The 23,985-nt window shown below is 42.3% G+C and overlaps 1 protein-coding gene across 2 annotated transcripts in view; it reads right to left on the bottom strand.

The window, feature by feature from the left end:
- The window catches only part of GALNT7 (polypeptide N-acetylgalactosaminyltransferase 7), a gene marked incomplete at both ends in the record, with an annotated part of 66,051 nt that extends 50,069 nt beyond the window's left edge, over positions 1 to 15,982 (bottom strand). For both annotated transcript variants that reach the window (XM_079534664.1, XM_079534663.1), the window contains one exon: positions 15,863 to 15,982. In XM_079534664.1, the coding sequence (XP_079390790.1) occupies positions 15,863 to 15,982 (120 nt within the window). The remainder of the gene's footprint in view (positions 1 to 15,862) is intronic.
- Between the last annotated feature and the right edge of the window lie 8,003 nt (positions 15,983 to 23,985).

The following is a 23,985-nucleotide window of genomic DNA, read 5'->3' as shown; positions in this document are numbered from 1 at the left end:
AAGGTACGCTCTTATCTGTTTTAACTACATTAAAAATATTATCAACATCATACATATCACGGAAGCACAAAGCAAAAAAAAAAAAAAAAAAAGAAAAGAAGAATACCAAAGTAGCAAGTGCCAATTTACTGAACAGAGAAACCAACCCTCATAAACTGACTTCTCTTTCTGTCACACATACAGTTGATGACATTTCTTGTTTTGCTGTAAAGTGGACACGAGGAAATGTAGAGTCTTACATCTGGTGAGGAATAACCACATCCGTACAGCTTAGGAGATGACCTGCTGTTGAGGGGCTCTGTGGAAAAGGACCTCGGGGTCCTTGTGGGCAAAAGGTTCTCCATCAGCCAGCAGTGTGTCCATGTGGCCACAAAGGTCAATGGTACCCTGGGGTACACTAAAAAGAGCATGACCAGAAGGTTGAGAGAGGTGATCCTCTTCTCCTGTGCCTGGTGAGGCCACACTTAGAATACCGTGTCTAGTTCTGGGCTCCTCAGTTCAAAAAAAGGCAGGGATCTCCTAGGAGTCCGGGAGGGCCACAGAGATGATAAAGGGCCTGGAGCATCTCCTGTATGAGGAAAGGCTGAATGACCTGGGTCTGTTCAGCCTTGGGAAAAGAAAACTGAGGGCAATATGATTAATGTTTATAAATATCTAAAGTGAGGTAGGATGCAAATGGATGGGGCCAGACTCTTCTCGGTGGTGTGCAGCAATAGGACAAGGAGCAATGGCCTATAACTTGAACATACAAAATTCCACACACAAACATGCAGAGAACTTCTTTATGGTAAGAGTGACAGAGCATTGGAACAGGTTGCACAGAAAGGTTGTGGAGTCTCCTGCTATGAAGACCCATTTGGATGCCTACCTGTGTGACCTATTGCAGAGAACCTTCTTTAGCATGGGAGTTGGACTCGATCAATGATCTCCTGAGCTACTTCCCAACCTCTGCAATTCTGTAATTCTGTAAGGAATGTCAAAACCTTTTTCATAGCTTTGCTTTAAGAACCATATAATGTGTGAACACAGTCTTATTCTTTGCATCTTTTAGATAGTCAGCAAGAATACTAGAACCTAATCCACAAACTTCTTCGAACAGATCTCTGGTCTGTTGTACCCTATTCTTCACCACCCTTCCAGACTAGCACTTAGCTCATGCTTTCCATGCAGCATCTTTTCTTTTGAGCAGGAAAGTCACCATGCTCATAGTGAGACCATGAGTTCTAATAGGCAGACATGCTGCCACTGGAGCTCAAAAAGCAGACTGCCTTGACTTTTACTTGATTAGTGCTGGTGATCTGCAGTGGTACAAACAATCTCAGAATGAAGCTGTCCAAGACTGGCATTCAAATCTTGGGATCTGACATCCTACCTGCTTACATTTATTGGGGCAATAAGGTTCAGCCCTTAACCCTGAACACCCTCCAAGGCTTCTGCCTACATCTGAAGAACCATTCTGAGGAAAATTTTCACATGACTCAGCTCAGGTACAATCAGGCTGGTATTTCTGACCACAGGACTGGAGAAAATTTGAATAAACATCATCTACCTGTGCACACCAATCCCTCGGTCAAGAAGCAACTATAAGAAATAAGTATCAAACTCCAGCAGCTGCTCTCTTTTCCTCTCCGTCCAAAGCAGGAAACACTGTTAGAAATCATAGGGAGCACTGGACTTACAGGGTACACACTGTCATTTTCAACTCCTCAGAGACACTGGTATAAAGCACCAGACATCAGACATACTGTAGTTCACAAACATTCTACCTTTTAAGTGACAAGAATTTCAATCAGAGTTAAGAGTCTTTTTTCCTTTTTTAACATGGGCTTTAATACAAAAGTGCCTCTTACTGCCTGCTGCAATTTCTTGCATTCAAATCAGCAGTAGATGACTGTAGCAATCTACTGTTTCTACATGCAGCAGACAAAAAGACACACTCCCTGCTTGCAACAAATAGAAGTCAGTCTTCACAGCACTGAAATAGAATATCAAGAAATATTTGAAATTTGAAGAACTGCAATCTTTTTAACTGATGCTGATTTACTCTAAAGATTTTTTCTTATGAACTCAGAAGTCTTGGCAACTCAAACTCTCTATATAAATAACTAGAATGGAATTTTAGTTAAAAATTGATCCAAGAATGGCTGCAAGCATTTTTTCAGGTTCTATTTGCCTCCATAAAGCTGCTGGCAGCTGTAGCGATTTCCATGAACACTAAGCATACATGAAAGCATGTAGGCATCAACTGTAGGTGCTAATGACTGCAGTTAGGAAAACTATGGCCTTTACTTGCTACTTCTAACATTTTTCAATGTTAGAATGATATTAGTGAGATGTAATTATGATTAAATCCCTATTCCACTCAACAGTCCTTGCAAACTAAAAATAAATAAAAACCCCAAACCAACACACACACAAAAAAGCAACTAAAAAAAAAGTATAACTAAAGTATTTTAAAGTTCTAAGACTTGGGCAAACTAAAAACACCAGGAAGTGATGAAGAGGTCAGCTGATACTTTATAGAAATTGTTGGAAAGACTCATCTGGATACAAGAAAAATTCTCACCATGACCACAGCCTAGCACTGCAACAAGGTAGACTGAAAGGTCATGAAGTTTCCTTCCTTGGAGGCTTTTAAGACCCGACCAGACAAAGCCCCGAGCAACCTGTCTGACCCCATGGCTGACCCTGATTTGAGCAAGAGGCTGGACCTCTTGAATTCCTTTCCAGCTCCAGCTATCCTACGGTCCTATAGAAAAAAAATGGCATTGTCTTCTTGACTTCATTAAAGCTAGGTATTTTTTTTTCCACTTCGCATTTAATTCAGCTTAAAAATAAGCTTTCATTTCTAACAATTTCAACAGAACATGAATAGCAGGAACTCTCATCTCTTTAGTAAGGAGCAGTTGAAAGCCCAAGCAATAGAAGTCACTTCAGACATAATATTTTACCTGGAGACAGCATGTTTTCCTTTGTTCAATATGGCATTTCCAGTTATGTAATTCTCAGCAGTATGACACAGCTGCAGATTTGTAAAGGAACTCAGACTTGTATTAAATGTGGAAAAAAAAGAAAAAAAAAAAAAAAAGAAAAAAGAAAAAAGAAAATCACTCACTTATTCTTCCTACTGAGTATAGGCATTCAGGTCTCGCTTCCCTGCTTTATTTAAAAAGGAAAGTTTGGAATACTTCAGAATGTCAATACTGTGATGCATTACATTGACATTTATCTTCCTGAGATTGTAGATACGCTGATACAGTAAGACCTGAAGGTGATATTTTTTTATCTCTGCTGCAAGATGAACAGTGGAACATCATGAAAATGAATTATAAGATAAACCTAGGACTTGCTGAACAAATAAACGAAAAATACTGATCTTAGCCGGTGTGGTGGAGCTGCCTTTGCATTTTTATTTTCTCTAATTTGTTGTGGATTTAAAACTCTGTCTGATAGATGCTGGATGTTTGGTAATTTTTCTAGCCACTGTTCGAGAGTAAGATGAATGCTTTACTTCTCTCCTCTACACATTTTTATCCCCTCTGTGTGCCAACACAAGCACCTCTATGTCTGCACACGGAGCTGGATCAATGACTCCCCAAAACAAGCCATGCAGGCAAGCCAAAGGAACCTGGCATCCATAAGCAGGGTGAACACCAGTGCTGACAGGTCAAATGGGAACGTGAAAAAAACAGCCATGGAAGCTGAAAAATACAGAAAAGTGTGTGCCCTAACACCAAAATGCACAAAAAACTGGAGTTCTAGCCATCCTCAAAGCCCTCCTCAGGATCTCAAGGGGCACCCAGGAGAAAAATTATCACCAGTCTGGCATGAGAGCAGCTGCTTGGCTTAACAGGGGGGCTGACTGTTGCTACTTTTTTCTTTCAGGATTTGTTTTGTTTGTTTTAATTAAAAGGTACAAGAGAGCCTCTCTCTTTCTAAGCCTTTCTGCTCCCTCAGAGGAGACCCCTGTGCTGCACTGAGGAACTGGATACACAAAAGCAGATAGATGTGGTGCAATAAGATCATCAGAAAAAAATGCAGGCTTGCCCAGCTGTGCGGTTTTCTGAGTTGCTGCCACACCCAGGCCCTATCTCAGTCACAGAAACCAGAAATAACACAAGCATTCCTGCTCAAGGAAAGTCCTTAACAAGAAAACACTTTGCCTGAAGTGGGCTGAGCCACTCTTGCTGTTCACATTCCCTGACACCCAACAGTGTTCTTCCAGTGTTTTTGATGGTCAGTGGCAATGGTAATGCAGGAGGAACAGTTACACTTTAAACACGAATCTCTCTTTTGTCCTATTTCTTCTAAAACAAAAATGCACTTAAAGAAAGCAAACATTTCCACCTTCTTATAGAACAAAAGAGAGTTGCATGTTCTTCAACCTGAGCAGAAGATGTGAATGTCCAGCAGCTGTCCCTGCACTGTGTGAGGTTACTTTTTGGGGAAGCTCCCAAGCGTCAGTAGAAGTTCTCATAAAAAAGAAGTTATTTTCACAGTGTTATGATTTGAACGTGTTTTTCTAAAGTACCATGTTTTTCTTGAGAAATGCACCCAAGCACCAGGCAGAACTCCCTTCCACATAAGATAAAAAATTAAACAAAATTAGCAAGTGATTTCTCACTCTTACATCCGATCTTTTACACCTCTAGAGTTAGGTAAGAAAGGGCATTAAATTAAGGAACCTACCAATCCAGGGCTGGCCACACCTCCTCAGACTACAGACAAAATAAATCTAAGTAACTGTGAAATCAAACAAACAAACAAACAAAAACCCTTCAAAAGCAAAATGTGTTACAGAAAAAAAACATCTCACCTCTCACTTAAACAAAAAGCTTCTGCCAATTTCATGTACATTTAAGTGTTAATGACATAAACAATACTTCAGAAGAACTAAGCCTTGTTGTCACACTGACATGCAGTTTCCCATTCACAAATACCATCCACTAACATGGGGCTGCAGTTATTCTGTAAAATGCATGAAAGAAACAGACGCTGTGGAGCTTTTTCATTGAATCACAGAATCATAGAATGGCCTGGGTTGAAAAGGACCTCAAAGACTTTATTCTAAGTAAAACTGATCTTAAAAATAAAAGCACATAGGTCACTCCAAAAGCTATACCTCCTATTTATTTGCATGTAAACTACAGCTACAAAGAGCATAATAAAACTGATAGAGCACACTGTCAGTTACAAAACACTGTTTTTCAACATAGTCATCACGGTTAGCCAATTCACACAGCTGATTAAGATGCCCTTCATTTTGCAGTGTGACAGCTGTGCATGGTCATCTAGAATGTGGCTTTGATGTCACTATCACCAGTGCTGAAATGCAGCATCCTCTGCTTCACTGTGCTCACATCCACTGCTCAGTCTCCATAAATGTTCAGTGAGAGCCAATGAATAACAGTGGGTGCCATTTCTTCATTAAGGAAGAATTCAGTTCCACCCCTTTGCTTCACACACACCTCCATGTCAAATGCCATTCTGTCAGGCTGTCCCTCTTCCAGCATCTGTCACATAGCAACAACATGTCATGGAATACTGATGGGAAGGTTCAACCTCTACCACCGTACTACCAACAATGGCCTCTGACACCGTGGGTCAACATAATAAAATAGGAGGCATTGCTTTTGGAGTAGCCCTGATACATGCCTTTTAGTAAATGTACAGAAGAATTTCACTCCCCGCTTACCAAATCTCTGGTTTGGGAATGAAAAAAGGAAGACGATAAAATACAATTATTTCAGATAGTTGAAAGTATTCTCACTGATGAACATTTTAAGACATCAGAGTCAAGACTATCTAGTTAAGCTACTAAATGTATCTTTAAAGCACCGACCTGAAAGTATAATAAGTTCTGTTTGGAACATTATGCCTTTGGTACTATTAAAAAATGAATTATGGTTGTTAGATAAACCACATTAATAGATAAGAGTTTTGTTTTTTTTTTTTTTTTCTTAGAAATTAACAGCTGTGAGTCATTCCTCAAAATGAGGACTGTTGGGATTAAAATGCAAACTGTATTTTGACAAGTTTTTAGTAGACTAAATTCTAAAGTCTTGCAAATATCATGCAAGATAAAACCTGTTCAAAAACCTGTTCAAGCCATCTCTCCTTTGCAGTAATGCTAATGGGCCAAGTCTACCAGTGGGAACTTTAGTGCTTAGCATTTAAGGCTGTAAAGACTTCTGTAATCCTAGACTTGAGTTGCAGAGTTTATAAAGGAATAGGTTTTTTTCCACAAAAACATTAGCATTTTATATCCTGTGAAAAACCTGTTAGAAGACGGACTGTCCAGCTATTACTCAGGCTAAAATCAAGAGAGGTATTCTAGTCATTTGTATTTTTTCCTACCTTTCAGATATTCAGTGTAATGTCTTACACTGCAAACGAAGAAAACAATTAAGTTGCTGCACGGCTTATAAAGGATGTATATACATGCTCTGAAGAGCTGACTTCATGCTGAGGGTCATGAGAATAAGCCTAATTAAAATCCCTAAATCCCAATAAAGAATCAACAAGGAAAAATCTAGAAGGGGAAAAAAAAAAAAGCATAATTGAAGTATTCATGTGAGGATGAGAGTGAATATGAAGGTGAACTTGCAAAAGCCAGTGCATGTCATTACAGTAATGCAGACTTGCGCTGGCTGCAGTCAGTCAGCAATCAATATCAAGCTTCTCAGTGCAGATCCCATCATACCTTAGTCACCCAATATGATCATCCAGAACTATTTTTAGAAAGTTAATTTTTATGGCAAAAAAAAAAAAAAAAAGCTTTTCAATTTCTGTAAATATAAAATTACACAAAGATCCCATGCCTTAGTATTCCTCTGAGAAGTGAGAGGCTGCTTAGTTGACAGTAACTAAGTGCATCTGACTACATGAGCCCTGATGTGCATTTTGCTGCACACATATAGTCAAGCTAGCTTGGGTTTACACATACACACTGTTGGAAAATATCCTCAAAATAACCATCTACCAAAGAGGCAGAAAGCATCTCTTGCAAGTCCCAACCACAATACACAAGCATAGTGGAATCACAGAAAGGCGACGTAGGACAGAAAATGTGCTCAAGGACAGCACGTTTCAAAGAATTCTCATTATTTTAAAGTAGGCCAACCCCTAGGACATATCCATTTCATCCAGAAAAATTAATCCAGTCTGCTCCCTGCCATCTTCCTTTTCCCAAGGCCCCTCAGGCATACACAAAGATTAAAGGCTACATGAACTATCCTGGCAGTCTGCTCCCTTTTATCAAAACAGCTTGACAGCTCCCCTGTCATCACAAGTCTTGGTAGAAGATAACAACAGGAGGAGAATCTGGCAGCCACCTGAGAAGTGACTGACTGACTGGCTACCCATGGAAAAGGCAAGTCTGCTCACTGAGATAATGATTCTGTATCTTGGCCCCTTTGTTTCTCCACACCAAATAATGGCTATGGCATCACCACTTTGGATTCTTACTCAAGTGTCTCTTCATGCATTGCCAGGAAGAACTCACCACTGCTGTTAAACAGCTTCATGGCCTTGCTGTCCAATCAGTAGTCTTCCTTAGCCAAATCTCTCTTAAACTGTGTACACTGCTGAAAAATATGCAAGTCTTCAAGACGAACATTTTACATCAGAAAACAGAGAGAGAAAGAAGGTACAAGGAGGCTTCAGCTCTTGGACATCTTGGTCACTCAGTCTTACTTCAGAGATTGAGGGAGAAATATCAGCATTTGGAGCTGATGGCAGTAGGGGATTCTTCTGCCCCTTTAGTATGAGGTGAGGCACAGGAAACACACACAGTATTCTTTTGTTTTGAGAATTGCTGGCTAAACACTTTCCAATGAGAAGCAGGCAATTGCGTGCACATCCACAACTAGAATACACTTACAAACAACCACTAAAAGCCATTCTTCCATTAGAAGAAACAAGCCACAACCAAAATCGAAGTCCCCACCACCAACCCCCTTTTCCACCTTGGCAGACCACTGACCTAAAGCTAAGCACTAGTGAATGTCTTGCTTCTGCCCTGGAAAAGGGTATTTCATAAAGGGGAAGAAAATAAAGGTGGAATACATGGAAGAGGTGAGAAAAAACAACAACATATTTCATAGCTGCTGCTTAAAGCATTTCAGAAGACTTTGGCATATTAGAATAACACTGGGGAGATGGATTACCAGATGCTTAGCAGGTGAAGCAATCTAAGATGCATGATAAATGCACATTGACGCATGCATTGCTTATAAAGGACATATATACAAGCCTTGAAGAACTGACTTCAAGGCCTCATTCAAGTGCATGTGTAGCAAACCACATTTCAAGACTAAAGCATGAAGAGAACAATTTGTTTTCTATGAAGAACATGTTATCTCAATATTGTCTTTTTTGTTATTCCTTCAGTGATAAGAAGAATAGAAAGCTCATGGCATTACCATCCAAGATACTTGTAACAGGCAGCTTGGTTTCTTTCTTGTTTTAATTTCAGATGTTATTAGATGATGCATTTTCTACAACAAATTAACACAATAAAATAATAAATACCTCCTTGATTGACACTGCTAGAATTCTTATTAACTAGTTCAAAATAAAGGCACTGCTTAAATATCTCAAATCCATAAAGGCAGGAAATGAGCAATAAAATGGAATCCTGCTATGCTTCAACCCTATTGAAATGCTATTCATGATTTTCTAGTCATCTTTCAAAGGGAAATCTTCTATGACAGGTTAAAAAAAAAGCAATTTTTAATCCTGAAGTTCTGACAAAAATATTCAACTATGAAAAAAAACTATTCAATTTTGTTCAAAATATTGCACTTCTTTTTCTAAAACATGCTAACATAATACTGTCTGCCTTATTCAAGTAATGAGCCTTAAGTCAGAATAGTTATTGCTAAGTCATTTTCACTGCCAATTTTTTTTTTAAGACAACAAAACAAGTAAGAAATTTTGTGGGCAAAGCACCATCTGCTCATTCTTTAATTTTGCTAACACTTATATATTGAGACCTTCAGCTGTAAAGAAAGTTTTCCAAATGTAAACAGCATATAAAGTAGCATACTGGCTTTACCTTATACCTTTCTCCACCCCCCTCCTGCTGCTCAGAGGTATACCACGCACCAGTGCTGGCTGCTGCTCTTTGCAGCCTAGAATTCCATGAGGAAATCAGAAGAAAATGAGCTGCAGCTTAGAAAGCAAGAGCAATACTAAAAAATGTCACTGGAGTCAGTAATCAGAATGAAGGATTCAAGAAAAGGTAGTAAGAGAAAAATGAAATAAGTACAATATTATAATATGGAAAAAAAACCTCATGTGCTTTGTGAGTTGCAAGAAAGCAAGAATGCTTACGTGTAAAGAAGAAAAAGCCTTCAAAGTGATATGCCTACTAGCCTGCAGCAATTGAAGTCAGAAAATGACAGAAATGAAAATGGTAGCTGAGTAGAGACTAATATTTTTCTGTCCTTAATAGTGGCAGTGAAAAGCCACAGCTTTCCCCTCCTCAGGTATGTCTGCTTGATACAATCCTTTCTAAAGTATCACCTCTTCATTACAGGAAGTAGCATCTACTTAGCCAGGTAAGGAAATATTGTTATGCCTGCAAGTGAATGAAACGGGTTTTCAGGAAATAGAAATTCTATGCTACGAAGTGCATGTATAGGAAAGCACCAACCCATTCCGTCAATAGCTTGCAAAGAATTTGACTTTTCAAATTTCAGACTTACCAATTCTAATGAGGTATCAAATGATTAAAACAAACATATCAAAACCATTTAACCACGAATTGGAAGAACACAATAAAGATCATCACTTGAAGACTGACTACAAACATCACTTTTCTCCTCTAGCTGGTTTGTAATCACAGCCCTTCAGAAAGGTGCATAACTCTTTCAAGGTGGATGCTACAATTAAACTAAAAAAATCCACTCCAGAAACTCACTATTGAGTACAAGCCCAACACCTAGTTTAACTTTTCAGAAATCTACCCTTTTATATTTTCTCCCTGAAAACCTGCATTGACTGAAAGACCAGCATGCCCCAACATCCAAGCCCGAATGGTATCACAGGCTGCCAAGACACACACGGCAGGCTGCGTACCGCTCCCATTTGTTGGGTGCACTGCGCTTTCTCAATGCACTTCCTTGGTTTTGCTATTAATCACAAGGGGAAAATACGTCACTTGCCAAAACAGCGCCTAAATCTAGAGCACTGCAGGGTGGAGGTGGGCTGTTAAAGGCAGATCCACGCAGGATAAATTCCCTTTAATTCAGAAAATGATTAAAGAAAGCTGATGGAGGAGGCGGCCTTTTAAGCAGCATGTTTCTATTTTTAAACTAATCGTTCGCAGCAGCCTTTTTTTCCACACTTACAGAGGAAATCCAGTAATTAAATGTAACTGCTACCAGACTCAGAATCCTTCTCTTAGTTTATTTGGCCTATTTTCTGTAAAAAGCATCCACCCCCCTCCAAGGTAGAAGTCAAACCTATTAACGTAACAGCTTATCCTGCCCTATTTCCACTTGGCAGTCTCCCGTAATGCTGATTTAATATCTGACAAAAATAGGACAAAGATACTGTCATTCTTCATTAGGGAATGCCAGCTCAGTACAAGCAATTTTAACTCTACAGAGCTTGGGAAGGTGCATGCTGCTTGGCCACGTGATGAAACACCCCCACACACTTCTGCACGATGCTCCTCTCTTGGCTGCACCCTAATGACCCACTGGGCCCTGTCTGATAGCTGAACTTCATAGTAACAGAACTTCCACTGCTTCAGCTCGGCCACCATCTCCTGATTCAGTTCCTTTAGAATAAAGACAGAACTGCTACCTAGATTTTCACACCTTTTAAAGTAAGGACTTCATAGCATGCTATTTTTAATGTCCCACTGTGTGGCCACTAAGACGCCGCCAAAGGTTCCTGGACTAAGAACTCTTTTCCAGCAATGGGATTCTTAAAAAGCAAACACCAGCCTTAGCATCTGCCATTTTTCAGCTGTTATTTAATTTACATTAGTCACAAATGGTAATACTCGGGGCTAGAATAGGACAATAGGCATCTTGTCACATACATATTAAATGGTGCTAAACTGCTCCCTGCAGAAGAGTAGCATTCTACATAATTAACAGACTTGAGATAATGAGTTATTTACTTAACTTATTAGTAGTGATTCCAATGAAAAAAAAAAAAAAAAAAAACAAGTTCAAGAAAGTTTTAATACAGTCTGTCTACATATACCCAAATTGTAGAAACTATGTAGGGCTTTCTTCATTTCTTCACATTATTCAAAAAACCACTTTGTGGTCATTTATTCTGTAACATAACTGGAAGCATTTGACAAAAGACTTCATTTTTAATAAGATAGAGATTGGGCTTTTTACACTCTCCCAAGGGTGACAGACTTTTACAAGCTTTTTCAAAGCCAATTTAGATGAAAGCACGCATTAAAAAAAATTAACATTTAATATCTCAAAACATTTTGCCTATTACTGTCACTAGCAATACTAAAGACTGCTGTGATAAACGGGAAGGGAGGGAGTGAAGCTTACTTGCTAGAACAGCAGTGCTTAGGCTACAGCACACTCACTGCCCCCCTGTGCAAAATTTCCATACCAAGATTGGCAAAAGCCAAACTGGTGCTCTTCGTCTCAGGTCTCACTCAACTACAGAAAGGCAAATCAGTAAATAAGACACTGGCTGAAGCGCATCTAACCACAGCAAGCAATTGTGGGGAGAACATTTGCTTGCCATGGTGCATCATGGACTTACCATTTGGATTTCTAATCTCGTGCTCAAATCCCATCTACAACTGAATACAACTCCTCCCATTGCATTAGATTTATTACCTGATTCCAAGCTCTGCTCCTCCATTCCCTCCAGTAATGTCATCAAATTCCCCAATTCTCAATTTCTCTTCTAAGTGCATTTGCTATTATTCCTTATGGGAGAGCAACAAATTTCCAATGGGACTTCCACTGCAAAGAATCTAATTTAAACCACAATAACACTTCAAGTTTAGTCTGCAACTTGCCATTAAGTCCTCAGTGACAATCCAGCTAAGGCACACAGGATATTAGCAGCCTTTAAAGTGAGGGTAGAAGAGGTGTCATGAGAAAACACTGAAAAATTCCATTTGCTTTTCTTTTCTTATTTTCCTAACTCCTCCACATCATAAATCCTGCACTTTCAGGTGGCCACATGAGAACTGTAGCACATAGCCCTAGTGGTTGGTGACAGCCGCAGTCTCACCTGCAGGCCCACCAGTGGCCTGGATGAGGCAGCTATGAGCTACCAGCCACGGAACGCCGCAGGGTTCCAAACATGAAGTAGTCAGTTCCTAAATACCAGGCTATGCAGCAAACACTGAAGTTTCAGGAAGTTTTCCTCCCTGCACTTGAAAAGAGTTCAGAATACAGAATTTATTTCACGGTTTTTACTATCTCACCACCGCATTTCTGATCTGTGCAAAGCCAGCTGCATACTTACATCACATTTTGTATGAGCTTCCTGAGCTATGGATGATAAAACGTGCTGGACCATTTTCCTATTATCTCTTCTTCCTATGGAAAACAAACAGGGCAACTTCTATGACCTTCTTGCAGCGGTCCAGCAAAGATCAGAAGAAGCAGGAGATCGCTAATTACACTGCTGCCACATAATCCATGAGCATGCTAAGTTGTATTTCAAGCACTGCCTTGAGGAGGCTAAGCAAATCTTAAACAAATAAATAAAATCCTCATTAAATAATTAACTGAAAGCATCTCGATACTGATGTGGTCATTTCAACTCTGTAATTGGTCAGACGTAGAGAGTTCATGACACTAAATTTACACCAGGCTCCTCTCAAATATGCCACTTTCAACTTCTCAGCCTTGAATCTTTCTTAACCTTTCCAGCCCACTGGCTCTGCCTACTGCATTCCTGCACCTATTCTCTCCTTGGCAATACCAGTTTGCAAAGCTGTACCTCCGAGGCTGATAATCAGCAACATATCTCACTCAAGACCAGCAAGCACCATAGCTCGGCTCCCTGCAGCAATCTTCTTACAGTGAGTATCCTCACTTGTCTCCTACTAGCTCCACAACCATCGTCCTTGATTCTGAAAAGCATAAACAGAAAACATCCCAGAGACTCCACAACAAGTATGTGATTACTTAAGAAAGATTAAGTCTAATCTTTTCTTACAGCTACAAAGAAGATTGTGTGCACACCCAATTAATGTGTTGGTACCTTTGCGATCCTTGCTGCCAGAGAGCAGGCGTTCTTACTGCTACTAAATCTGTTATTTACTCAGCCTACCCCTGAATCTCACATTTTGTCCCAGAATGACATTTTGCAGAAACAGAGCTCTGCAAAAGTGTTGTTTCCTCAATTTCTGAACACACTCTCAATAGCACTGAATACATCCATCTGCAGTAATCTCCTATCAGAAAGGAAGGATAAAATTAACTATGTTTTCATTTCCCTCCTAAATAGCCACTTCTCCACTTTCACTTTTCCTTTGGAAGCTCCGTACCTCAAGTTACCTAGCTTCTCAGAAAGATCATTCAAATCTTTCAAGATCGGTAGGGAAAAAAAAAAGCAATATTAGAAGAGGGAATGTACTTTTTTATATAGAAAAAGATACATAGTTACAAACTGCTACAAAATCTTCAGTATTACAGTCTATCCCATCCCTGTTTGCTGCTGTAAGCAGGTAAAGATTCATGGCTATGAAGATAAAAAGAGCAAGGCAGCTCTTTGTTCATCTTTGTTTCTTTAATGCCTGGCTGTTATTAAAATTGTGCTCTCAGCCGTGCCTGGGCTCACAGCACAGAGTGGGGACAGTGCTGCCCAAGGTCATCTGTGAGAAGCTGAATTACTGCTGGGCAGACTTTCACAAGCAAAGGAGGGTGATGTAAGGGAAGAAGAATTACTCTGTCATCTCCGGTTTAACAAACTTTCTGGCAGCTAACAGCAGAGCAAACACACACACTTGCAAGGCCCTACATCTCACAGAACCAGCCCTTAGTACACCCTTAGCAGCACAGGGCTGAAATTGTACCAAGACATGCAGTGTTTTCCAGGTGCAGCACAGCAGCCCCCATGCCAACACACACATGCACTGTGTTCCTGCCCAGCAGCCGTGGATCTATTGGCCTTGAAGCACGCCAGGCACTGAGGTTTCTCCGAGACCCATCGCTTGAGAGGCTGCTGAGGAAGAGTGCAGACCAAGGCATGAGTGTACAAATAATGCTGCCATCTCCTTGAGAATGATGATAAAATGTGTTCCTCGCTTTTGAGTACATCACTATGAAAGTAAATAGTTGGTCTTGCTAACGAACCGTGTATTCTGTTTAGATATTATCTTTGACAGTGTTTACTTGGGAAAATTGTATTTGTTCCCAGCAAAGACCAAATTACTTCCTGAGGTGGTTATCACAGATGCCTCCTCCTCCAGCAAGGAGGGAGGTGACCAGGACAGAGAGCTGCTTTCCGATTCTTTCACTGACATGTGGACAAGCCAGAAACATTTCCCAGATTAGGCCCAGCACATCAACAGACCTAGATGGGGGTTCAGTTCACCACTACCCGGTGATCACCCTGTGACAAGGGGCATGGGATCCTTACAGCACCTGCACGCATCAAGGCAGCAATCCCAGCACAAGCACTGCTCTGCTTGGCAGTGCCACACCACTCATGTTCCCCCAGAGGATGCTCGCCAGCAGGTCTGCTCTTTCCTACGCAGGATGAGTAATTCAACTGGTTTGACGTGAAATGTTTATTTCTTGATGTTTTCTCAGGAGGTTTGCAAATAAAATTCCTGAAGAATTCTCCCTACCCAGAGAAGCCCATGTTGTGCCTGACAAAAACAGATTACAGGAACTTCACCACTTAATAAACTGTATATCTTAAGAAAAAAACCGTGATGGCCCATTATCTCGGCAGTAACTGCCACGATACAGCAAAATGGAACAGCTTCAGAAGACAGAGCATCTGCTGAAGTCCAAAATCATTTCCATTGTTCAACAGCAAAAATTATGTCAGCTTGCTGCCCTTTGACAATTACGCAGAGCAGCCTGCTACAGAGAACCAAGATCATTAGCCAACATATCATAAGGGATCACTTTTAAAATAATCACTGTAGACTGTAACGACTTTTCCAGGACTGCAGTAATCTTGTCCAGTCTCCTCCAGGCTCATCTCCTCCAAGAGGCACCGGCCGTCCCACACCTGCTTTTCCCGCAGGAGAACACATCACCTCCTGCCTCGACCCTGCTGTCAGGGGCCGCTGGCAGTCACCCGGTGAAGCTGACACAGCCACAGCCCCGCAGATCTCCTCTCCTGACCCCCTGAAGCATCTCCGGAGTCTACTTTCCCCTCCAGCCCCGCCGTGCCCGCATCTCGTCACCGCCGCCCATCCCATAGCTTCCCACGCCCTTTTCCTAGAGCCTCCGACCCGCTACCTCCCCTCAAGCAATCCGGCTCACTCTCGGCAACTGTGGGGGCAGCGGCAGAAGGACTACGGGGGGGGCATCCCTAGGGCACACTCCAGCTCCTGGCGGGACGCACGGCGCATAGCGACTGTGCGAGCGATGAGCGCTCCCCAGCGACACCCGCCCGCTGCCCGGCGCGCAGCTGAACCGGGCAGGGCCGCGGTCCCGGACGCTGCCCGCCCGCGGCCCCCACCCCGCAGCGGGGCCCAGCCGGGTCGCGGGGACCCCGGCCCGACCTCAGGCACTCTCCCGGCGGTTCCGGGCGGAGGCCGACCCTACGTCTCGGCGTTCCCCCCTCGGGCCTGCAGGCCGCGGCCCGGGCGGCCGTCCACCGGCAGCCCCGCGCCCGCCGCGTCCCGCCCGCCGCCCCCTCCCGCCCGGCGCCGCTGCCGCGCACTCACCCGTCCCGGGGGAGCCGGCTCCTCGGCGCGGGGCGACAGCGAGGACCACAGAAGCAGCAGCCCCAAGAAGCTGCCCGCCAGCAGCACGGCGCGCAGCAGGAAGCCGAGCTTCAGCCGCATCCTCCCGTCCGCCCTCTGCCTCCCGCCGCCGCCGCTGCCGTGCACGCAGCGCCCGGCCCCGCGCACCGCCGGGCTTCCGCCCCCCGCCCTGCACGGCTCGGCGCCGCCGCCGCTCCCGCTCCTCGCCTGCTGCTCTACGCCTCTCCTCCTGCCTGCGCGTACAAACTTTTTTTTTTTTTTTTCTTTTTTTCTCCTCCTTTCTCTTTTTCTCTTAAAACCTCCCCCCTTCCCCGCCTCCCTTTCCCTCCTCCCGTTAGCCGCCGCCGCCTCCCCGCCGGTCTCACGGCCGGGGCGAGGCGAGCAGGAAGTGGCGGCGGCGAGAGCCGCGCTTCCACGTGGCCGCCCCGCACTGGGGAGGGGACGCCGCGCTCCGAGGGCTGCCGGCCCCGCTCGCCGCGGTGCTCTCTGCGCACCTGCTGTAGCCCGGCGCCGCGCCGCACCGTGGGGGAGCAGTGGGAGGGAGGCCGGGGTTTCCTCTGTTTTTCTTTCTTTTCTCTTTATTTATCTGTTTTTCCTCCTCTTGTGTGCTCCTTAGGTCACCGGGTGGGGAAAATTCGAGTGCGAGTGTATAGCTGCAGTGATTCCGTGCGGCTAGGATAACGCCAGCCCGTTAATTATCAGACACAGCCAGGGCAGCGCCGCGCTGCTGTGTGCTCAGGCCAGCTTGTGTGTAAAGTCAACAGATTTTTCTTGAGGGCAGCAGATTAAGCAGGAGATTACAGAGATCTTATCAGCTCTCAACTTTGCATGTATTCTGTTAGTAATTTTCTGCGCTGAGAGTCACGCATCCTATTTCTTCCCCGAAGGGCTGTCTCACACACACACACCCACACCCACACCCACACCCAAACCTGATTATCTGAGTCTTGCACAAAGTGCCATGACGCAAGGACAACACTTCCCATGTAAAACCTGTGTCCTTCTTGTGTAAAACTTTTGCCTTCCCTCTGTGCTCAGTACTCTCAGCGCACTCTGACATTTTTTCAGCACTGTGAGCTCCAACAATCCTGAACATTACTTTTCAGCAATAAGCACTGCAGGAATACAACAGGATCTTGCACTGTGAACAGGATCACATCAGAGGGAAACAGACCAAACCTGCTGACCTTTGTAGCTGACACACCTGAAGCAGGAGCCTTTGTTTACTGGTGCAGCCTGTACCAGCACTGTGGCACTGTATGATCCTTCTTCGCTGTAAGACATGGGGCAAGGTACAGGAGCACAGCATTCACAGGGCAGGCAGAGGCTCCTGCCCTGTGATACCCTCTGGTCTAAAAGGGTGGTCCTCAGAGTCTCTCCCCTGACCCCATGGGGTGCCCTTCCAGGTGTGAGTTGTTGCCTCTTGACTGACAAAGCCTGGCAGGGAGAGGCAGGCTGGGGCCGCACATGGTGAAGCTCCATAAGCAAGAGGACTGGAAGCATTCCCCCTGCTCTCACCACTTCCAGGAGACTTCACTGCAGCAAGAGGCTGTCACCTCCCTTGTTTTATTCTCTGGTTCTGGGATCTCTTTCTGTTTTCTGTGCTGATGCTCTAAGTGCATGCAAGAAGAGGGAGAACATAAATCCCTCCTGGTGCTGTGCAGAGCTGTGGCTGTGTGATACCACTCAGCTGCTCCTTGTCAAGCTGTGACCTGTGTGCCACTCCATAGACATGATTGCACATTTATAAGGCTGCCCACCAGAATTTTGTTGTTTTTTTCTTTTTCTAAGTGGAGGCTTCCATGCTGCTGAAACTCATGTATGAGCGACACATCCATCACCATCACAGAGCTTCACACTTGAGAGTGACCAAGAGTTTGGTTGTGGATTTGCCAGGATTCTACTGTACCCTATGTCCGCCTCATCAGCCACCTTTTTCATAGAATCACTACGATGATCATCTAGTCCAGCCATCAGTCCATCCCCACCATGCCCACTGAATTGTGTCCCTAAGTACTACATCTACTGTTTCCTTAAACACTCACAGGGACAGTGACTCCACCACTCCCTGCGTAGCCCATTCCAGCACCTCACCACTCTTTCTGAGAAGAAATTCTTCCTAATATCCAACCTTTTGACAAGGCTGTGGATCTGACTCTAGAGGCTTCAGGTTAATACTGACCTTGGCAGTAATGTTTTCCAGTTGATTGCTCTTCCAGCCCACTGAAGGTATTTATCTTCATCAGGGACTAGCTGAGGTTTCAAATGCTGAGCTCTTAGTTTCTCCTATGTAGGAAAGTGCCTAAAAATATCTGCAGAATATATTTTTGCTCTTGCTGAATTTATATGGCTAAGATAGAAAACCTAAATTAATGTTGTCCTCAAATTACCTCCAGTAACATTCAGAAACACTTCAAAAAGTCATTTATGACCTGGAGGGAGAGAGGGCTGAACACAAAACATTGTCTCTCACAGTTGTGAAAGACCGTACAGGCCCTGGTGCTCCGAGCATCCAGCTAAAACTGAACATGAAATAATCCCATCTGTTATTAGGGAGTTAATCAACTTCTGTCAGGCCAATACTCTGTCACTCAAACGTTTCTAGCAGGCTGGCAACTGTCATAATGTTTGTGCCTATATGTGGACTCGCCTGCTGCTTGTTGCATTGAAATAGTACACGAGTTTCTGCTTATGCCTCCAAATAACCACCCAGTGGTATCTGAGCCATGGAAAGCCCTCAGTGCTCCTGAAGCCAGGCTGCGGTGACCTGGGGTGAGGTATCCAATTACCAATCCCCCTAAGCCACTCAGTGGCCTCATTGCTGGGGATTTGGGGGATGATGACTGCAGTGGGGTCACTGCCAAATGTCAAAACTGCACAGTTGCCAGCCCTGGGGAAGCTCAGTATTGGATGTTGGCCTTCATTTTGGCCACGATGAAGCCTTCTGCACGTGCATTAATGCAGACTTTGACAGGAAATTCCTAAAAACCTTAATACCTACCACAGTGTAAATCATTTAGTGCAAAATTCCATAACATGACAAGCTGTTGCAAAGGTTTCACTGCACAGAACAACCCCCCCTTCCCTCCCCAAATTCTGGTCATCTGCAGAAAGCTTTCCAATGGTTCTCCCTTGTCACGTCAGCAGCTCTGATTCCAATTTCCTTCTGCTGGGCGCCATGAGCAGTCACAGTGTTTTCAGTGAGTCTGCAAGGAGGTTCTTTGAAACTTAACAATGACTGTAACTTTTTGAATATTCTCACTTCCCTTAGAAGTTTCTAGAATTAATTGCTGATATTTCATTTAGTGTGATATCTCACTATAGGATATACTCCACAATAATAGAATGGCAAACTTGGGCATGCTTTGGCTAAGTAATGAAGTGTTGAAACAGACCAGCTGCCTGACAGGGACTCACTTTCCTCAGCTGAATGCCCTGAACACAACAGGGCTAGTTTCATTTTAACATGGCTTTTAAATATCTATGTCTTGAATTGTATATTATAATACATTTGTCAGTATTATGATTAATACCTTCACGTGCTTTTCATCACAGCATCCCAAACTTCTCTGCAATTCATTAATGAAAAAACGTGGAAGGGAGCTTTAGTAGCCTCACTGCAGGGGAAAGAGCAGATGGAAATGTGCTAGGGCTCAAAAAACCTAGTGCCCAGGAAGGGTATGGGAAAACTTGGTGACAGGCCCTGCACCCTAGCCAGCTGTCTCTTTCCATCTGCCACCATGTCCTGCTTTGGTAGAAGACAACGGCAACGATGAGCATTTTTGTATGACTGCATGCACTGATAAACAAGGCCCTTGAACATGTTCCCTCTAACTCCTCCTACTGCTCTAGTGAAAACTTTTTACTTCATTCAGCCTCTTTTCCCAAACATTTCTTGCTTTATCATCAATGTTTTTAGGGTTATCTGCATTTAAACGATCATCTCGAAAGAAAGATGAGAAAGTCCTACATACAGCTGTTTGGAGTCTTACACAAACTGGCCACTGGCACCTGTGGAAGAGTTGTGTAGGGCATTTGCAGAGGTCTGTCAGTGCCAGATCTACACTGACTTCTGTCACAGCTGGCTCATTCTGCTGATACTGCCTTCAGTGCAGGGACTTGGGGTTAACGCAATGTTCACCACCGGAGGTAATTCAGACGGACAGAGATTGACATACTGCTGAGGAGATAAAGCTATACTCTAAATATTTACAGTGTACGGATATTTGAGTTGATAATAAGGAAGTGAATTGTAGGCTTTAAAATTGTTTAATTTTTTTGTTTTAAATGCACTTTAATCAAATAAGTGGCTCTCAGTAACAGTTAATACATGTTCTTGCAGATTAGACTGAGATTTGCGTCATCTTCGTTGTTGAGTGTTCATGACAACTAGTCCTTAATACAATTCTTCCTACAATTCCCTCTTATATATTTTTTTCCTTTTCCTTAAGCCAGAGGTTTAGCAATGCATGTCTTACCAAAAATTATTCTTCAGTATCTTGTGATTTTAATGCTTGTGGCACAGCACAGTTTGCCTCCTTTGCTTTTTCTGTCACTTTCATAAAGAACGCATTGTGAAGTTCCTGTCATTATATTTAGCCCCCATACTCCTGTCATACCTACTAAGTTTTCCTCCTGCAATATCACCTCTAGCTGATCCTATATTTTATTACACAACAACAGTAGGTGAGCTCATTATTTTGTATTGGTCTCTATTCCACCCATGCTCCATGGGCTGGATTGTAAAAGAAAAAAAATCCATTTGCTTTTTTCAGCTGCACTTTCTGGTATGGAGTACCAATCAATGTTTATGGCCAATGTTGTATGATTAATGTTGCTTTAGTCTACAGAAATTTAACCTCTCTTGGATTTGCAAGTCCTCAAAAAATCTACGCTGTAATGCCTGTTGACAATCCTGGACAGATTTGGATCTCAATAATAGGAGATGGAATGGTCTGGTATGTGGGTGTCTTATTTAAGCTGGAGAACTGGAATGATTCTAAGCAAGGCTCAGCCATCTTAAGCAAAAAATATATTTTAAGTAGCTTTATTGCAGGAACTCTCACCTGTATGTCGAGCCAGATGTGTCATTATTTCAGATCCAGAAAATACCCCTCGTCAGGCTGACATATTCCTGAGCACTTAGAACAGAAATTAACTTGCATCATTTCCTGAATCTAGGGCAAGGAAAATTGAGATATGTTGCTGCAGTTTCTGTTATGCTGAAACAGTGAATGGTGTAAACACCCACATTTCAGATGCCAATTTACTTTTCCTAATTTTTTTTTAAAATATAGCAAATTAGCGAAGTTAATTCAATGAAATGGGCAGTTTTATCATGATCTAAAGTACATTCAAGGTACAAGAAAATATTTTACAAGCAACTGCAAATAGAGTAGGCTTCCCTACTTCTCTAGACTATTTACTGATAAAATTGATAATCTAATATAAATTAACAGGCATTATTAATTCAGAATTATACATGCTGTGTTAGCTAAAGGTCTTCAATTAGCTTGATAACAGTATATATTGAATACATTTATGTTCAAAGTTAAACTTACTGAAGACCTGGGAAGTCAAACATATCAGTTATGAAGATGAAGCTCTGGGAGCTCCCTGGACAGTGTAAGGGCCATGAAAGGCAGTTGTTGTTGCACCTTGATGTGCAACAGTTGCAAGTTGACGAACATCTTTTGTTGATCCTTAGCCACAGACTGAAATAGTGGGAACACAGTAAGATCACTGAGAAGTCAGACTTATTTTCCATCTGGGTTCCTTGGATGCCTTGGGGATGGGGAAGGCATTTGGCATAATGCATGGTGCCCGCAACTGACAACAAAAGTACAGCTATCACCATCCGTCATACCAAGTGTGCCTTACACAGCTTCCATCACAGATTTATTATTAGAAGTCTTGGTAGCAATTATGCTACCAAATTAAAGTGTTGCTAGGCAAAACCAAACTTCCTTAATTTCTTGCAGATTTCCCAACTGTGTGTCTAGTATTCCACGTGGATTTGAATGAGCACAGAGATGCTAAGGAGCCCCTGTTCTCATTGAGTTGCTATTTGGAGAGAAATTCTTAAACAAGAGATTATTTCTCTTACATATAGTCTGACACCAAGTGGTATTGATTAAGTAATTCAGTGAAATTATTCTGTTATAAAAGGCATGTTTTATGGTGAATGGCTTGTGAAATTGCAGGCAGTAGCTAGCATCTATTGGATCATGACACTGCACATATTCAAGACTTTTCACTAAATATAATCATAAAAAGAGTAGGTTTCATCAGATTTTTAGTACAACATGCAGATGTATTGGGTTTTTTTGTTTGTTTGTTTTTTGAAGCTTCTCCCTTTACTCAGGTCCAAAGTAATTTAGTTATATACTTATCCTTACTTACTTGATATGAATTAAACTATTTCCAACTTGTACAGTTTTAGCTCAGGCATGAATATAGGCGCATATGCACACATATACTTCTTTGCTTATCTACTTATTTATTTTTGAATGTCTTTCATCCTTTTCTCAAACTGAAGGGTAACCCCTCCATGTCTTAAGAGGCAAAATTTCTAGACTTGTCTAAAAGAATTTGAAATAAAAGTGAAAAACTTTAATAAAGTCATCACCCCGGCAAGCTGATCTCCACTGTCTTTTAGTCACCTGTGTGTGACAAGTTACAGTGGCAGTGACAGGACTTCATCTATCTTCAGATACTGTGGGTTTCCAGCTCTCGCAGTTCACTGCCATTCAACTCCCTTTTCTAATACATGATCACAGTCACTTAACAACTAATTGGCTGGGTAGGCTGATGAAGCCAAATATGTTCTGAAATTCCTAGGTGCATACAATGAGCTGGAAGCAGATCTCCAGCTTGAGCTTTTATTCTAACACTGCCTTAACTCAATCTTTGTTCAGAGTAGTTCGAACAACTCAGGAACATCCTTTAGAAAAAGGGGGTTTAGAGGCTAGTTGCAATTTACAGATTAAGTAGTGAAAGACTCATTCCAATTGACATCATTTCTAATTGAACTGAAGGGTCTGTGATTTGTTCCTATTCCCATCATCCTTTTACTCATCATCCTTTTGAATAAGGAAAGATGCTCCTGTAAGTCTTAGGTCAAAATGAAGCTGATTCCATTTCTTGCTTTCTATCAACAACTTTGACATGTAGGAAGATAATTAAAACTGAACATGGCAACGGTATAATTAATTGATTTTTTTTCTTTCCCCCCCTCCCCCCTCCTCCTGGAATGGTGCTCTGGGACAAAGCAGAAGCTATAAGAAACATGCGCAGCATGGTGATTCTCTACAGAGCTTTTGTAAATTCTTGGCTAATTGCTTGAAAAAAACTGGTTGTCTTCTTACTAACCTACAAGACAGGGGAAGATAAAACATATCTTCAATATATTTTAGATTTGAATGAGTAGAATTATAGAATGAATAAAAATTAATTTAACAATTTGCCTCTCTTTCTTCTATGCAAAATCTCTCTTCAAACTTGCCCTGCTAAGCCTTTAGTGTCAGAGTTGATTAACACAAAGGAGGAGACAGAGCTACTGTTCCTTGCAACATTTAGGTCAGAGCTGATTCTTTCCAGTATGTATCTAGGCCACGTCTAATTAATCTCAGAATACTCCATGGCTGCTGGATTACCTCTGCCAGCTTCATCCACAGAAACCTGGCAGCAAAGATTTTTACCTTAGGTGAGGAATTTCCCTTTTCTGAAGGCAAGTGGAAGGGTTTTTTTTCTTTATTTATGTAATGTTTATGCAACAAATTATAGACCCCTTAGGATAGAGCCTAGATAGTACTTAGTAGGGGCAAACTCATTTAAAATCAGTGGAATATTGCCACTGACTTGAGTTGAGCCAAGACTTCACCCCAAGATTTCACCCCTAATTGTTTTTGGATAAAGTTTACTAACTGTGGCCTTCACGTCTCTAAATTAGATGCTGTTAGTCAAAAGAATTCCTTTTATCCTTTGTTTCTAAGCCAAATGTGTATATATATGGTGTTCAGTCAAATTAAGACTGGAAAATACAGATCGGTGCAGTAAGATTGTCACTGAAAAGCCTGTTGCAA

Source organism: Tetrao urogallus, assembly GCF_951394365.1.
Source record: "Tetrao urogallus genome assembly, chromosome: 4".
In the NCBI taxonomy this organism is placed as follows: Eukaryota; Metazoa; Chordata; class Aves; order Galliformes; family Phasianidae; genus Tetrao; species Tetrao urogallus.
This window is presented reverse-complemented; position numbering and strand designations above follow the sequence as displayed.